Consider the following 18,106-nt stretch of genomic DNA (forward strand, 5'->3'; position numbering starts at 1 on the left):
CCTTGGAGCTTCTTCCGTGACTCCGGGACCGGCCACTCCAGCACCGCTTTGACCTTCACTGGGTCGGTCTTCACCTGTCCACCTGCTAGGATGTAGCCCAAGAAGGAAATAGATGAAGCGTGGAACTCACATTTCTCTGCCTTGACGTACAGTCTGTTCTCGAGCAGCCGCTGTAATACACTCCTCACATGGACGTGATGCTCCTCGAGAGTCCTGGAGAAAACCAGAATATCATCCAGGTACACAAAAACAAACACGTTCAGGAAGTCCCGTAACACGTCATTGACTAGGGCCTGAAAAACCGCTGGGGCGTTAGTTAAACCGAACGGCATCACCAGATATTCAAAGTGCCCTAACGGAGTATTGAAGGCCGTCTTCCATTCATCACCCTCTCGTATCCGAACCAGATGATAGGCGTTCCGCAGGTCCAACTTGGTGAAAACTGTGGCCTCCTGGAGTGATTCGAAAACAGAGTTGATTAGTGGGAGGGGATATTTATTCTTAACAGTGATGTCGTTCAAACCTCGGTAATCCATGCGCGGTCGGAGCGACCCGTCCTTTTTTCCCACGAAGAAAAAACCCGCAGCGACGGGGGAGGACGACAGCCTGATTATTCCTGCTGCCAGCGACTCTTGGATGTAATTCACCATAGTTTCTCTTTCGGGACAAGACAGGTTGTACAATCTGCTAGAGGGCAGCGGAGCTCCCGGGAGTAACTCAATGGCGCAGTCATATGGTCGGTGAGGTGGCAGTGAGAGCGCCTTATCTTTACTGAACACCTGCTGTAAATCGTGATATTCTGGGGGAATGGAAGAGAGGTCTGGTGCTCGTGGCGGGACTGGAATCCATTCCGCTGAGGCGGGGGGAACGGCTGACCTCAAGCAGTTTGCCAGGCAAAACAGACTCCAGCTGGTGATTCTTTTCCCGGCCCAATCAATGTGAGGATTATGTCTCTGTAGCCAGGGGTAACCTAAGATAAGCGGGGTGTCAGGGGAGGGGAAAGTGAAAAAGGAAAGTAGCTCATTGTGGTTTCCTGATGTGACTAACTGTACTGGCGCGGTTTGGTGAGTGATAAAAGCAAACACCTGATTATTCAACGTAGACGCGGGGATGGGAGGTTCAAGCGGAGTAAGCAATAATTCTAACTTCTTAGCCAGTTTCTCGCGCGCGTTCTGCGCGCGCGCAGCTGTGGGTGGGGACAAGGAAACTCGAAACTCGGGGCGCAATACGGGTCCTAAAGGCTTAAGCCGCCGCTCGGCATCCCTCTCCCGCAGGCGTCTATCGATCCTGCGGGCGAGGGAAGCCAGTTCCTCGAAGGATTTCGTTTCCTCGTGGAACGCTAGTTGGTCTTTCATCTGTTCATTTAGCGAGCGTAAAAAGACCCCACGGAGGGCCGAATCGGGCCAACCCACGGCAACCGCCCTGGTACGAAACTCGACTATATACTCGGCAACACTGCGCCGCCCTTGACGGAGCGCCTGCAATTTCTGTGCGGCGTCGTCCTCCGAGACCGGAGGAGAGAACGTCACCTTGAACTCCTCCAGAAAAACATCATAATCGCACCTACGAATGGGGTGAGAGGTTAAATAAGCCTCAGCCCATGCTAAAGCTCATTCCCGTAACAGCCCCACAAAGTGGGAAATTATAGCAGCATCCGTGGGGAAGGCGTGCGGCATGCGGCTGAAGAACAAGGAGCATTGGAAAAGGAACCCTCCACACAGGTCTAACTCCCCGTGGAAGGGTTCCAGCGGCGGAGGTGAAACGTTGCGGTGCACAGGGTCGGGCTGCTTGGCCCGCAGCTGATCCTGAGTGTCACTAAGCTCCTGGTATTGGTCTTGGAGTGATTGGAGCAGCTGATCGTGACGACCGAGAATAGCACCCTGTTTATTGATGGCGGAACGTATTGGATCTGCTGGGTCCATCCTGGCCAGTCCGTACTGTCATGAACCGAAGTTCAGTGCACAAGCTGGACCCAGACGCAGAGACAACACGCACAGGAGTACGAAAAATTAAACTTTATTTCAACTAAAGGTGTCCCGGAAGGGTCAAAGGAAAACACACAAGAAACTAGAAAAACCAAGGGACCAGGAGATGAGTGACGCAGGAACGCCGTAATCGGGACTGCGGGAGGCTGCAACAGAAAGAGAATTACTGGGGAGCGGGAAAACAGGAGCATACGTGGGGGAGAGTATGAGTCTTACAGTCAAAGCGGGGCCGTGGAAGCCGGAGGGAGGGGTGAGGGTCCGCGGGGGAGCTCCAGGAAAGTTGAGGTGATTGGTGCCGGAGGCGATCCAAACTCCAGACGGGCAGGTGGACAGGCAGGTGGCTCAAAAACACGCCGAGCTGTTACTGCTGTGAGACGACTAACGAACTGGCGTGGAGCAGCTGGCTGGGCTGGATCAAACAGTCCACCTGATAATCGCCTGGGATGGGATGTGGGACGTGTGGAGTTAACAGCCACACCCGTGGGCGTGGGCATCCTGTCAGCTCCTCGGACACCGGGCTGCGGACCATGACAAAACTCTCCTGAGTTTCTCTGATACACCGGCTACACAGGGAATGACAATGTTGTGTCTGTCTTTCTTATCCTCCCTAGCTGGTGTTAGGGAGGATAAGAAAGACAGACAGCGAGGAATGCCCAGACCTCTACATTGGAGAGACCAAACAGCCACTTCACAAGCGCATGGCACAACATAGAAGAGCCACCTCCACGGGACAAGACTCAGCAGTCCATCTGCATCTAAAGGACAAAGGTCACTCTTTCGAGGATGCCAATGTTCACATTTTGGACAGAGAGGACAGATGGTTTGAAAGAGGAGTGAAAGAAGCCATTTATGTCCACTGTGAGCGACCATATTTGAACAGAGGCGGTGGCTTACAACACCAACTGTCTGCTATCTATAATCCAGTTTTGAGATCCCTTCCCAGATGCCTTAACGCCCACTCACACCCTGGGCCATCTGACCTCAGGAAATCACATGGCTCATGTGATTAGGTAGAGGATCATCAGGGGGTCCTTTTGTCCCTCTTTGGGGGAATACTCCCACTGGGTTTAAATTTGGGACTCTCCACCATTTGACCTTAGAACTGAAGAAGCTTCTCGGATGAGAGGTGAAACCTCTTCAAGCAACTTACAGAAGTCCAGATGCTTTTTTTTCCAAGCTCCTTAGAGTAGGTCCTGATGATGTATAGATAACCTTTTAGGGTTTTCACTGAAACACCACAGCTATGACAATTTCTGAACTACCTTAAAATGCTTATTCAAACTCACCTTTTTACCATACCCCTTGACACCAATAAGTCATATAATGAATCTGCTGAAAGAAAGAAAAGCAAGTGTGTTCGACTGGAGGGTCACTTGAATAAAGAAAGCTGCCTAAATGCAAAAAAAAAAAAAATTGTACTGAACAGTATCTATTGCAGGTAGCCAAAAAGAAAAAACGCCTAACATCACTTCAGCCATTAGCCAAGCCTGCTCTCAGTATCATGCTGGGAAAGAGTTGGTTTAATAGTTAACTAATACCTCTGTTAACTATATAAAATAGTACTAGTCATAGAGATTTAGTGCCAAGCTAGAGTAAAGACAGTGTGCTAATAACACTGAGTTTGCTACACTTGACTTGCAGGTGCAGTGTATACGGTTGTGCCCTGCTGCTGACTGTGACTGCTCCTTTTTCCTCCTTTCAAATAAGCTGTTGCCGTTTTTACAACAAAAAATGTCAGACTGTTCTGGCCTGTGCTTATACAAAAGTAAGCACTGGTTGGTCTTTTAGGGGTTATTTTGTATAAATGATCAGTTTTCCTCTGATGAATTGTTCCCTAGCTTTTTGAGAAAAATCTTCACCTTCTCTTCCAAAAGGTAAAAATTCCAAACTGTCAGTTTGTAAGCATCCCATAATCCACAATGACCTCTCCATATAAAGTCTGTTTCCTTTCTGTATCGTTGCTGACTTGAAAGCTAACTGCTATTAAGCTTGGATGGAAAGTGCCGGTCCTTCACGCCTTGTTTCTTTTTAAAACTAAAATGTGAAATCTTCCGGAGTTAAACCCTTCACTTCTTATTGACATTTTTGTATTAAAAAAAACTAAGCAATTACAAATACATTATGATCATTTTAGTGTTACAAATTTTATTAAAAAAATAATTTTATTTAAAATGCTATTAAATCATATAGTATTTTTAATTATACAATCCTGTGATTTCATAGGCATTTAACATGTATTGTCCAAACATGTTCAATCAAAAAGATCCATGTACATGCTTATGGGTTGAACTGCTTGAGGCAATAAAGGATTAGAAACTTGGATTCAGAATATGTCCCTCTTTTACCCAAGATAAAAAGGATGCACAGCAAATGCTTCCATCAAAACACAACATATGTGTTAATTGTCAACAAATCCAAGTAAAGGTACAGAAACTACTTTTAATGTCTTTTACTGTCATCTTTTACTGTCATTTTATTGTAATTTGATTCATATTTTATGTATTTAAAAATAACAGAAATTCAGTTTTTCCTGTAAATTCTGTAAAACTTTACAGTAAAACATATTTCTTTACAGTATACAGTTAAACATTTGAAACTAGAAGACAGCTACCTAAGCTATAAACTGAAACAACAATTTTTTTATGAAGATGTCTTTATTAGATAGTATTTCTTACCTGTTTGCAGATGTAGAGCTTGGACAGCTGTTTTGTGTTTACTTTTGCGCTCTGACAAAGAGCCAGCAGGTGCCATGGGGCACAGAGCCACAGGAAACAAAGAGGGATCCATACAAGAACTGTCTGTTCCACACATAGTGGGAGGTCTGGGTCTGGTCGCTTCAGATATGAAGCATTCTGAAGGGCACATACAAACAAACACACATGCATAACAAAGTCCTGCTGCCCTTCTAAGGCAACCAGAAAGTTGTCTTAAAAGTGCAACTGATTAACTTTCTGAAACCAGAAAGTTAATCTTTTTCTTTTCTGCCTTTTTGGAAGATGTCTTTCATAGTTGCTATGACAAATAGAAACCATGACCTTCCTGTTTGTCCAATCTGTGTTGAACAGGCTGACACAATAACATGAACAACTTTTTACAACTACATCTTTCATTTTTACTGCCTTTTAATCAGCTTCACTTTTCTTAAAGTTTTTATTTCTCCAAAGCATAAAAGAAAAAGCCAAAAACTATGACATCAACATGTCCCTGACATGGTATCATAAGGTGTTATATGTCTATTTGTTGTCATTCTCAACATACATTCCAGACAATTTACTTTGTATGTTGTAGAGATGGACCTATCCGATATTACGTATCGGTATCGGACCGATACTGACCTAAATTACTGGATCAGATATCGGCGAGAAATAAAAAAATGTAATCCGATCCATTAAATATCAATAAAGCACCTCACAAAACTTGCGACATGGCGTAACTCGGCTCATAACCGTAGCACGTCGGAGCAGTATGCGTCACATGATAGAGCGGCTGTGTGTATTTGTAGCCTCGCTAGCTAACCAGCATTTCATCTCCGAGAAAGTTATCCCAGAGAGAAGTAAAGCAAGTGTGTAAGTTCATCTCTGAATGGTTGTAAAGCATTCCCATGTTAAGCTTAACAACCGATATATGGAGCGACTGCCTCTCGCTCTCCTGCTGCTACTTCAATCGTGAAACTGCTTAATGATCAGCTGATCGGCTTTTCTGTCCCTCTCTCTTCTTTGTTTTTGGCCCACTTTGCACCAGAAAGAGGAAACCAGCGGCTGAACAACAGCAGAACGTTTAAGCTTGATAAGCTGTTGTTAGAATTTATTTAATATTACTTTCTACACCAGGATCCTTTTCAACGTAGCTGACGGCTGGTAACTGTGCAGTGGTGGATCTAGCAAAGTTTAGCCAGGGGACCGATGGGGCATGAACAGGGAAAAGGGGGCACAAAGGCATACTTATCTTTCTTATTCTCATTTAAAATATCTAGCTTTCAATAAATAATTATCTGAGTCTTACACCCAAAGTTTTAATCTGATGTAAAATGTATAGAAGTCCATTACTGTATATAGTAACTGTTAAGTCTAATATACCCTAGTAAGCTAGTACTTTTTCCTTTGGGAAGATACCATCTGTGAATTCTGCAATTCTGTAGAAGAAAGATGTTGAATCTATTTAATTATTCTTGAAAAATAATTTATTTCTGTGCATTTTTTTTTCACCCTGCATCAAATTAAAGTTGATTACATCGATTAAGCATCATCAGGTGGAGGGTGGGGGGTGGTTCCCCATTTTCTTTTGCTGGGAGTTTGCAACCCTGTTTGTTAGTTTGCTTAATATTTCTGCTAAGTACTCTTTAAAATACCAGAATAGGGAGGATGGAGTAGGTTTAAGTTTATTAGATTGATCAGTGTTGCTGAACTATGAAATATTTTGGGCGCAGTGTATTTTTTTTTTTTTTTTTTTACATACAGATATAACAGAATAGCTTTAGTGTTGTTGTTTATTTAAACTTGAGTATGAACTTATACAAAATGCAGCAAGATATTTAAAAAACAGTTTTATTGATTAAAAAACACACTATATCGGATTAATATCGGTATCGGCAGATATCCAAATTTATGATATCGGTATCGGTATCGGACATATAAAAGTGGTATCGTGCCATCTCTAGTATGTTGCTAGTCTTATGTTTGTTTGAATTTACCTTAATTCTTCAGTCTTTCTGTCTGTTTAACTCACCCAAAAGGTGGACCCACAGTACTCCTCCAGAGCTGCCGCACACATGCTTTACAGTGATAGCTTCAGTCAACCTCAGCTGATCAGACAAGCCGACGCCTCTCACCCTCTGCCCCAATACTGCTGTGTTTGAGTCAAATACTGCTGCTTTCTCCTCTGTCCACCCACACTTCACTGACAATTGTAGGGTGTGGCTGTAAGGGACTTTGATCCGTGAGGTTTTTTAAGCAGAAAAAAAAGTTGCTTATTCCCTCTACAGAGAAACGACATTAATACAACAGAGAGGTACTGGATTAGCGTAGAGAACACAAGATTCTGTGCCTGGTTTCTACAAAAAGTACACTACAGCCCTTCTAGTGAGTCAATGAGAACATTCAGCTGATATAGCAAAATCATTTACAGAATCAAGGTTTGTAATTTGCGCAAATAAGCTCCTGAGAGAGGGAAAAAAAAGTGAAGGACTTACATAAGTCTTACCATGCTCTTTTAACTGTGTTAGGGGGAAAACCTACTGAAAAGGGGAAGGGGAGGGATCATTTAGGGATTTGGAGGGAGTGGGATCATTAGATCCCTTTCCTGTTATTTTCTACATAAATATTTAAAACCAGTAAGGTTTTGATAAATGATTGTTGTCTGACTTCAAAATAAGAAAAGTACTCTAGTTCCACTTTGTCATAAGTACACATACAGTTGTGGTCAAAAATATACATAAACTCATCATTGATATGAATGTCATTGTCATTTTTTGCCCTTTAATTATTTCTTTGAAGTCCTGTTTTTCCAGGATGGAATGATTGTACAGCATACATCCTGAGTCAGTTTAAAAAACAAGAATTGGGTGCACAGGATGAATTTATTTTGGATTTTCTCGAATCAAAACAGGGTCAAACATATAAATACGTGTCCGCTAATATTTGGTTAAACGTCCCTTTGTAAGTTACACCTCAGAGAGACATTTTTGGTTGGAGTAATTATGGCTGGATATTTGACCATCTCCTGGACAGAATTGGTAGAGTTTAAATGGGTGAGTTTCCTAGCATAGACCCGGTTTTTAAGTGTAATTCACAAATTTTCAGTAAGGTTGAGGTTGGGGTTGGGAAGACCATTCCCAAAGCTTAATATTAGCCTGCTTTATCCATTCCAAAGCCAATTTTAATAGATGGATGTAAATGGATGCAGAGGCCTGATGAACAGACTGATAACATTGTATCAAAAAAGAGGTTTTTGAAATTAAAACCAGTTAAGCATGATTTCAGAGAGAAATTTTATTTTTCCACACATAAAATGCGTTACATATACAATATGTTTTCCCTATGTTGTTCCCTGTAGATAAGATACATATGTCAGTGTTTCTTTACATAAAAATAAAATCCAGTCTTCACAATGAAACCTACAAATAAAACACACAAAAAATTGTGGCCCTAAATCTTCCCTAAAAGAACAGTATAGATTATAAATGTGTGTTGCTTTCTAGTGTTATCCCAGCATCCTTTGCCATGGCGTAGAAATGACCTTCTTTCTCAAGCAGGTTGCTCGGCGAATCAAATTCCACTATTTTTCCAGCATCAAGCACCATTACCCTGTTGGAAAGACGCACAGGATTTAATAGTAGCCCACTGAGAAAAGTCCATACTGTGTGGCTTTGGCAGCCCCAGCTCAAAAGTGAAAACTGATATGTAAATATTTGTGCTGTCTCTGTGAACAGTTAACTCAGGGGAGATGCAAACAGACACTGGAGGGAAAGGGTACGCTCATTATTCTAAGGAATCAAAGTTTAAAGGGTTAAACAAATAGTGCTGCCTTTTATTACAAGGTTGAGGTCAGGACCAATCTGTTGTACTACTGGTTGTTCACTTTTACAATGTTCTGCTAAAGTAGCAGAACTATTTAGCAGATACCCATTTAAAGTTTAAACTGCTCAAAGAAGTCCTGCCATTAATTAATTCTTCGATCTTAAATATGATCAACCTATCTCTAATAATCGGCTATGTACCACAGGCCTTCAAGGTGGCTGTAGTTAAACCCTTACTTAAAAAGCCATCTCTAGACCCAGCTGTCTTAGCTAATTATAGGCCAATCTCCAACCTTCCTTTCATATCAAAAATCCTTGAAAGAGTAGTTGTCAAACAGCTAACAGATCATCTGCAGAGGAATGGCTTATTTGAAGAGTTTCAGTCAGGTTTCAGAGCTCATCACAGCACAGAAACAGCTTTAGTGAAGGTTACAAATGATCTTCTTATGGCCTCTGACAGTGGACTCATCTCTGTGCTTGTCCTGCTAGACCTCAGTGCTGCGTTCGATACTGTTGACCATAATATCCTATTAGAGCGATTAGAACATGCTGTAGGTATTACAGGTACTGCACTGCAGTGGTTTGTATCATATCTATCTAATAGACTCCAATTTGTTCAAGTAAATGGAGAGTCCTCTTCACACACTAAGGTCAATTATGGTGTTCCACAGGGTTCAGTGCTAGGACCAATTCTATTTACATTATACATGCTTCCCTTAGGTAGCATCATTAGAAGACATAGCATAAATTTTCACTGCTATGCAGATGACACGCAGCTCTATCTATCCATGAAGCCAGGTATCACAGACCAATTAGTTAAACTGCAGGAATGTCTTAAAGACATAAAGACCTGGATGGCCACTAACTTTCTGCTTCTTAATTCAGATAAAACTGAGGTTATTGTACTCGGCCCTGAAAATCTTAGAATTATGGTATCTAAGCAGATTCTTACTCTGGATGGCATTACCTTGGCCTCCAGTAATGCTGTGAGGAACCTTGGAGTCATTTTTGACCAGGACATGTCCTTTAATGCACATATTAAACAAATATGTAAGACCGCTTTCTTCCATTTGCGCAACATCTCTAAAATTAGAAATATCCTGTCTCAGAGTGACGCTGAAAAACTAGTTCATGCATTTATTACTTCCAGGCTGGACTACTGTAATTCTTTATTATCAGGATGTCCTAAAAACTCGCTGAAAAGCCTTCAGCTAATCCAAAATGCTGCAGCAAGAGTACTAACAGGGACTAGAAAGAGAGAGCATATTTCTCCTGTATTGGCTTCCCTTCATTGGCTTCCTGTGAAATCCAGAATTGAATTCAAATTTCTGCTCCTCACATACAAGGTCTTAAATAACCAGGCCCCATCTTATCTTAATGACCTTGTAGTACCATATCACCCTATTAGAGCACTTCGCTCTCGCACTGCAGGCTTATGTGTTGTTCCTAGAGTATTTAAAAGTAGAATGGGAGGCAGAGCCTTCAGTTTTCAGGCCCCTCTTCTGTGGAACCAGCTTCCAGTTTGGATTCGGGAGACAGACACTATCTCTACTTTCAAGATTAGGCTTAAAACTTTCCTTTTTGCTAAAGCATATAGTTAGGGCTGGACCAGGTGACCCTGAATCCTCCCTTAGTTATGCTGCAATAGACGTAGGCTGCCGGGGATTCCCATGATGCATTGAGTTTTTCCTTTCCAGTCACCTTTCTCACTCACTATGTGTTAATAGACCTCTCTGCATCGAATCATATCTGTTATTAACCTCTGTCTCTCTTCCACAGCATGCCTTTATCCTGTTTTCCTTCTTTCACCCCAACCGGTCGCAGCAGATGGCCGCCCCTCCCTGAGCCTGGTTCTGCCGGAGGTTTCTTCCTGTTAAAAGGGAGTTTTTCCTTCCCACTGTTGCCAAAGTGCTTGCTCATAGGGGGTCATATGATTGTTGGGTTTTTCTCTGTATTTATTATTGTGCGATCTATTGTACAATATAAAGCGCCTTGAGGCGACATTTGTTGTGATTTGGCGCTATATAAATAAAATTGAATTGAATTGAATTGAATTGAATTAAAGATTCACTGAATCCAAGTGAAGTTACTAGTGATGTAACTTCTTGACAAATTGAGGCTAACTTTGACCTCACACATGTGGAACTTTTGTTACGTTAACTGCTGAAACACCAAAGTATAAACCAAAACAGAACAGAAATGGAAAGCAAAATAATCTAAGTAATGAAAAGAACACACAGAAGACCTACAAATGCACAGTATCAGATAGTCAGCTCAACATCTTAGCCAAAATAAAGTAACTTACAGTAAAGTAAGTTTAGGTTAAGGTAAAGTCCAAGTGTTAAAACTACTAATGGAAAACAGAGAGTCAGTACCCCTTGGTCTAGATCATTTGGTCAAATATTACTCTCATGTATGATTAGGGGTGGGTTTAAAAAATCGATTTCCCGATTCAAATCGATTTTAATTTGAATAATGCGATATCGATTCAGTAAATCCTGAAATCTGTTTTTTAATATAAATGTATTTTCCAGAAACGCCAGCTTAAAGCTTACAAAACTATTTCAGCAATCGCCATACAGCTAAACCAGCAAATGATTAAAGAGCAAAGGGTAAATGGATTCCACAAAAAGATGTAAACACAAAGCAAGATCCGACGGCACGCACATGTACATGCTGTCGGGTGCTGAAAGCCGATATCTCATAGATTCTGAAACTACATGTTTCGTCACTATCCGACCAAAATTCACTGAGCCAGCAGCAAAAGAAGACCAAATTTATGCTTCATGTTAGAAAAACATTGTCATGAATTCCAAAAATTTCATCCAAAAATGTTAAGGGAAAAGGTATAACTCACCTAGAGCTGTCCATGATACTGTGCAGGCGGTGGGCGATGGTAAGGACTGTGCAGTCTGAGAACTCTTTGCGGATGGTGTTCTGAATCAGGTTGTCTGTCTCCAGGTCAACAGCTGCAGTGGCTTCATCCAGAATTAGGATACGTGACTTTCTCAGGAGTGCTCGAGCCAGACACAGCAGCTGCCTCTGCCCAACACTGGGAAGATTGTATTAAAGCATTGATATCTTAAGAGGTTTTTTTGCAAAAGAAAAAAGTAAACCACAAATGACTCTCATGTGTTCAAATAAAATTAAGGTTTATGTATGTTTTGCAGAACATTACATAAAGTTTAGAATAATGAACTGTACAAAACTTATACTTATATACAACTTATACCCAGAGGCCGTATTGTTAATTTTATTACCCACCTGAGGTTTTCTCCCCCCTCTGCCACTTTATGCTGTAATCCTTCCTGCAGCCCTGATACATAGCTCTTTAGATGAGAGAGCTCCAGCACTCTCCAAATCTCCTCATCGCTGAACTTGTCAAATGGATCCAGGTTCATCCTCAGTGACCCCGAGAACAAAACGGGATCCTGTGCACACGGGATTACAAATATCAGTGTACTTTTTATAAATATCAAATTCTTTGACAAGGTTATTGTTTATATTTATGTGTATACCTGTGGTATAATTGTGAGTCTGTTTCTCAGGTCATGCAGGCCTATTGTAGCGATATCTACATCATCAATGAGGATGCGACCTTCAGCAGCTTCAATAATTCTAAACAGGCAGTTGGTAAAACTTGATTTCCCAGCTCCTGTGCGACCGACAATACCGATCTGAATGCAGTGAGAGAAAACACAGAAGATCAAAATAACAGCTGGCGCATATTTGAAAAAAAAAAAAACTACACATTTTTCTTTCTGGATATAAATCGTATTTAACAGTATAGCAATAATTAATGCAATAATAAGCACATATACTCAGTCTGTACTTAGTTTGTAAAAGATCTTAGACATTTCAGTAATGTTATGTGTTACAGAAAGAAGCAACATTTTTCAGAGTCAGCAGATATTTTATAGTGCTTATAGTCATTACTGGTATTTGCAGTAATTCCGTGATATATATTGTTGCAATGCAGACAGTCTTTACTCATTTTTACTTTGACGTCAATATTTCAAAGTTGTCAGCGTTTGAGCTTACAATAATCAATTGGGGACTCTGTTGTCCTACTGGGAGACTTCAGTGCACACGTGGGGAATGACAGGGAGACCTGGAGGGGCGTGACTGGGAGGAACGGCCTCCCGGATCTGAACCCGAGCGGTGTTTTGTTGTTGGACTTCTGTGCAAACCACAGTTTGGCCATAATGAACACCATGTTCGAACATAAGAGTCCATAAGTGCATGTAGCACCAGGATGCTCTAGGCCACAGGTTGATGATTGATTTTGTAATTGTATCACCAGACCTGCGACCATATCTTCTGGACACTCGGATAAAGAGAGGGGCTGAGCTGTCAGCTGATCACCACCTGATGGTGAGTTGGATCAGGTGGCAGAGGAGGACACTGGACAAGCCTGGTGCACCTAAATGTATAGTTAGGGTGTGCTGGGATAATAATAATGTGTATGTGTTAGTCCCCCTAGGGAAATTACTCTTCTGCATTTAACCCATTCACCCAGTGAAGCAGTGGGCAGCCACCAATGCAGCACCCGGGGAGCAGTGTGTAGGGACAGTACCTTGCTCAGGGTTACCTCAGGGTAGCCGTTCAGTGGAGTCGAACCCCCGACCTTCCGATCATGGGGCAACCACTCTACCTACTGAGCTATCCCAGGGAATGCCTAGCAGAGGCCCCAGTCTGCGAGATCTTCAGCACACACCTCCAGCAGAGCTTCAGGACATTGAGTTCGAATGGACCATGTTCAGCACCTCCATTGCTGAAGCTGCTGCAATGAGCTGCGGCCACAGGGTGGTTGGTGCCTGTCGTGGTGGTAACCCCCGAACCAAATGGTGGACACCAGAGTTAAAGGGAGACACCAAGCTGAAGAAGGAGTCCTATCTGGAGACGAAGGGGATGACCTGCCAATCTCTGGGGCGAGGTCACTGAGGCAGTTAAACAACTTCTTGGTGGCAGAGCCCCTGGGGTGGATGAGGTATGCCCTGAGCTCCTGAAGGCTCTAGATGTTGTAGGGCTGTCCTGGTTGACACACCTCTACAATGTTGTGTGGACATCAGGGGCGGTACCTCTGGATTGATAGATGGTTCCCATTTTTAAGAAGAGGGACCGGAGGGTGTGTTTCAACTATGGGGGATCACACTCCTCAGCCTCCCCGGGAAAGTCTATGCCAGGGTGCTGGAAAGAAGGGTCTGTCTGTTAGTCGAACCTCGGATACAGGAAGAACCATGCGGTTTTCGTCCTGGTCATTGAACACTGGACCAGCACTGGACCAGTGCATGGGAGTTTGCCCAACCAGTCTACATGTGTTTTGTGGACGTGGAGAAGGCATTCGACCGTGTCCCTTGGAGTGTCCTGTCTTCAAGGAGTATGGGATGCTTGGCCCATTGCTACGGGCCATTCAATCCTTATACAACCATTGCAAGAGCTTGGGCCGCATAGCCAGCAATGTCAGGCTCATTCTTGTTTGGTGATGGGCTCTGCCAGGGCTGCTCTTCTGTTCATAATTTTTACGGATAGAATTTTTAGGCGTATCCAAGTCACAGAAGGCTTTCACTTGGGTGGTCTCAGAATCTCATCTCTGCTTTTTGCGGATGATGTGGTTCTGTTGGCTTCATCGGGTAATGACCTCCAGCTCACACTGGAACGGTTTGCAGCCGAGTGTGAAGCGGTGGGAATGAAAATCAGCACCTCCAAATCTGAGGCCATGGTCCTCAGCAGGAAAGCAAAGAACCAGGAAACCATGGAGAGATTATATCTCTTGGCTGGCCTGGGAACGCCTTGGTGTTCCCCTGGATAAGCTAGAGGAGGTGACTGGGTAGAGGGAGGTCTGGGCTTCTCTGCTTAGGCTGCTTAGGCTGCTGCCCCCGCGACTTGGTCCTGGATAAGCGCAAGAAGATGGATGTATTGATAGCAATGCTGAATATTCCAGGGCCTAGCAAAAAAAGTTTGGGAACAACTGCCCATAGACTAGTTACATGTTTACATACCACAGCTGATTATAATATACAGTAATACACATAATGTATAAATTAAAAGAAAAACTGATAGTTCACATTATTTTTACAGTTTAATTATATGTAATTACTGTCAACACAGATTGATCTGTGGCATCTTTCTTGAGTAATTGATTAATAGATTGGTCTATAAAACATTTAAAAAAATCCCAAACAATAGAATATCAATGTCTTACAGCACAAATTTCAACATAATTTCAACATAAATAGCTTTTCTAAACTCAAATAAAAAATGATGTGCAGGTCTGTATCTGGAAGCTACATTTTAGATACAGTTGGCAAAACTCAGACAGCAGAAAGCTTGCACACGTTGTTAATAGTTAACCTTTTAAATTAAAAAAATAGTGGGACAATTTTATATATTATGGATTTTTCAATGAGGGAGAAAAAACTTCCCAATGATTTAATGTCCACCCAAAAACAACATCTTTTTTTCTTTTTCTTTTTTAGCAGTACATGCTTTTATATCTTTGGTGAACATGATATCAGATACAGTAAAACCTATAACTTTTACAAGAACTTTATACATATATGGAGACTCTCCCTCTCACGCTCACACACACATACCTTCTCAGTGCTGTTGATGTCACAAGTGATTCCATGCAGCACTAAATCCAATTCAGGTCTGTAACGGACTTTGTAGTTCTCAAATTGCACTCTTCCTGCCTCTGGCCACATGTGTGGAGGTCGAGTGTCAGCTACCCAGTCAGCCTGTAACAACAGAAAAAGAAGCAGAACGCATGTGTAAAATAGTGCAAAAGTTATCAAATTGAGCTAAGGTAGCTCTTTTATATGTTGTGCATTAATATTCAAACCAAGATAGATAGGAAACAAAATTATACAGACACCATACATACAGACATGCATGCATACACCACTAAAATAAAGAAGAAAAAGAAAACTTAAAAAGATGTCACGCTTGGTAAAAAATTAAATAGCTCAAATGAAAATATGCAACCAAGATTAACAATTAAGGCCCAGTGTACACGTGCAATGTTATATTCGAACTCAGATTAAATTCAGTATGAACGGCATGATGGGACGTGCTAATCAGTGCAGCTCTGGTGCCATTATGAATAAACAACCCAACTCAAACAGAACAGATGGATTTCAAACATGTGAAATCAAATGTCAGTGAAACATAAAATGAAATTGTTGCATCAAAATCTTGTTTGTTTGACAGTTATCTGAACTATTATCGGTAGTATGTTAAGAAACAGTGGAGAAACAGCAGCTGGGAATAAAAGTATTATCACTGTACAGTGAGCAAACATTGCAGTTGATGTCGCACCCAAGCTTATTAGATTCCTGTTGAACTGTCAGAGTTACAATAAACTCACAGCCTGTAGAAATCTTAAAATTCATGTCCTATTTAAGAAAACAGTAGATTTTGATTTAACCAAAGTATAAATAATGTCATATGGCAGCATGGTAGTTAGCACCCACACACCCTATGGTAGCTGGGATAGGCTCCAGCATCCCCGTGACCCAGATAGACTGAAGAGAATGGATGGATGGATAAATAATGTCTTGCTCACAAAGTATTTCTACGTGCCTCGTTCTTAAGCTGAGTGTATTCGTTCACTCTCTCCACAGCTACAATATTGGTCTCCAACGCTGAGGTCGTCATCACCAGCCAGTTGAGGGTCTGGGTTACCTGCAGAACCCCAACAGGAGAGAGGTCTGTGTTTACATTATTCCTGCATTTTAGTAATATCACACATATAAACACTGATGAAATAGGGATAAATTCTGAGTGTTTTTGTGACTGACATTAAGGGCATATGATACAGATAGGCCAACCACATGACTGTCAATAGAATCTCTGGAAATGACAGCAAACAGAGCAGCAAAAAACACCACCAGGTTTCCAACAAACTCCAGACGTATGGCCAGCCATCTGTCAAGAAAACAAACCCCACAAAAATGCACACCAACAAATTTTAGGGTCGCTGCTGCAGGGTCATCAATTAGCATCACATGCTTATCTGTGTTTGCAGGTACACTGTTCAATGTCTGACCTGTCAGACATGATCCGCAGGTAGATACTTTTGAGGTTTTCATCTATAGTTACTTCATTGTGTTTAAGAAACCTTTCTTGATGCTTGTAGGCTCTTATCACTGACAGGCCGGACACCGTCTCACCAAAGTGAGAGTATATCGGTGAGCGAGACACCGAGTCCAGCCGGCGCAGCTGCCTTGAAGTGGCAATATAAAAGCGCTGGGTGTAGAGAGAAAGACAAAACAAAATCAGTTTGCATTTCATACTATAAGAAAGTTAGGGTAGCTTTTTTACATATATTCTTTACCTTGTTTAGCTTACCTGTACAAAGAAGTAGATCAGGGCCAGAGGAATGATAACTATGGCAAAGAAAGGAGTTGCCAGGCAGATGACAAATACTGTCCCCAGTACAGACATCAGACACAGAAGGCAGGAGCGCAAGGAAGCAGGAATGGCCTCATCTATGGTAAAAATGTCCTTTGGGATAATATTCCAAGAGTTAGTATTTATTAAAGTCAAAGGTCAAATTGATTTTATTGCACATTTAAAAACATAACAAGTCCATATCTAGCAAAATTATAAGTGTAAGTAATACTAGAAGAATGAAGTCAAGTATTATAAAAGCTAAAGTCAGGATATTGGAGAAAATGTCAATGAAAAGTCATGGATGTTCATCAGTGACTAAACACTTTTAAAGTTTTGAGTTATTCCAAAGATTATAGCTGAGCCAAAGAATATAGTCTTACAGCCACTCTAAAGACTTAATAATTTAATAATTAATTATTAGTCCATTAAGACCCTTTGGCTGTTATAAGTAGGATTTGAGGATACAAGAGAAATTAGCTCCTTTTTCCCTTTTTCTACAAGTGGCTGAATTTAGTAGCAGCAGCTAACAGAGACAACAGCACTACAACCATATTACAGCATTACAGCAAATTGTTTTAATTTGGTACTGTGTAAATAAAATAAAATAAAATTGATCAGTATATTGATTTATTTCATATGTTGTGTTTATACACCACTCTGCATTTAATTATTAATTATTATTAATCTCTGGCTCTCTTCCACGGCATGTCTTTGACTCGTCTCCCTTCTTTCACCCCCAAACAGACGGCGTCTCTGAGTCTAGTTCTGCCAGAAGTTTCTTCCTGTTAAAAGGACGTTTTTCATTCCAACTGTCACCAAGTACTGACTCATAGGGAGTCATCTGATTGTTTGAGGGTTTTTTCTCGATTGTTGTAAGATCTTTGCCATTACAATATAATGTACCTCTAGTGACTGTTACTGTGCGTCAGCACTAGATAAATGAAATTTAACTGAACTGTATACTTGAGGAGGCAATTGGGAAGAAAGCCTCTTTAAAGAAAGACTTAAAGAACGAACAGTTTCTTTACATTTACAAGCTACAGATTTTGCATAGGTGCATGGACTCCATTAGAGGTTGGATGGCTGATAACTTTCTTCAACTTAATGAGGTGAAAACTGAAGTCCTTGTTTGTGCTCCTAAAAAATTTGTACCTAGGATTATGGAAAACTCAGGGTCACGTTCTACATTTGCCAAACCTTCTATCAGGAA

General features: G+C 41.6%; 2 protein-coding genes across 2 annotated transcripts in view; both read right to left on the minus strand.

Moving 5' to 3' along the window:
- Positions 1-6,755, minus strand: part of LOC134640418 (ATP-binding cassette sub-family C member 2-like) — a 42,138-nt gene extending 35,383 nt beyond the window's left edge. The window contains exons 1-2 of the mRNA XM_063492214.1: positions 6,711-6,755; positions 4,661-4,837 (exon numbers count right to left, since the gene is read on the minus strand). Coding sequence (XP_063348284.1) covers positions 4,661-4,837; positions 6,711-6,755 — 222 coding nt within the window. The remainder of the gene's footprint in view (positions 1-4,660; positions 4,838-6,710) is intronic.
- A 1,329-nt stretch (positions 6,756-8,084) lies between these two features.
- LOC134639676 (ATP-binding cassette sub-family C member 2-like) overlaps positions 8,085-18,106 on the minus strand; it is a 30,524-nt gene continuing 20,502 nt past the window's right edge. Inside the window, exons 24-32 of the mRNA XM_063491003.1 lie at positions 16,852-17,007; positions 16,550-16,749; positions 16,302-16,428; positions 16,084-16,185; positions 15,096-15,239; positions 12,018-12,176; positions 11,764-11,930; positions 11,357-11,551; positions 8,085-8,287 (exon numbers count right to left, since the gene is read on the minus strand). Of these exons, the coding sequence (XP_063347073.1) occupies positions 8,158-8,287; positions 11,357-11,551; positions 11,764-11,930; positions 12,018-12,176; positions 15,096-15,239; positions 16,084-16,185; positions 16,302-16,428; positions 16,550-16,749; positions 16,852-17,007 (1,380 nt within the window). The 3' untranslated portion in view covers positions 8,085-8,157. The remainder of the gene's footprint in view (positions 8,288-11,356; positions 11,552-11,763; positions 11,931-12,017; positions 12,177-15,095; positions 15,240-16,083; positions 16,186-16,301; positions 16,429-16,549; positions 16,750-16,851; positions 17,008-18,106) is intronic.

The sequence above is a fragment of the Pelmatolapia mariae genome, linkage group LG13 (assembly GCF_036321145.2).
Source record: "Pelmatolapia mariae isolate MD_Pm_ZW linkage group LG13, Pm_UMD_F_2, whole genome shotgun sequence".
Classification (NCBI taxonomy): Eukaryota; Metazoa; Chordata; class Actinopteri; order Cichliformes; family Cichlidae; genus Pelmatolapia; species Pelmatolapia mariae.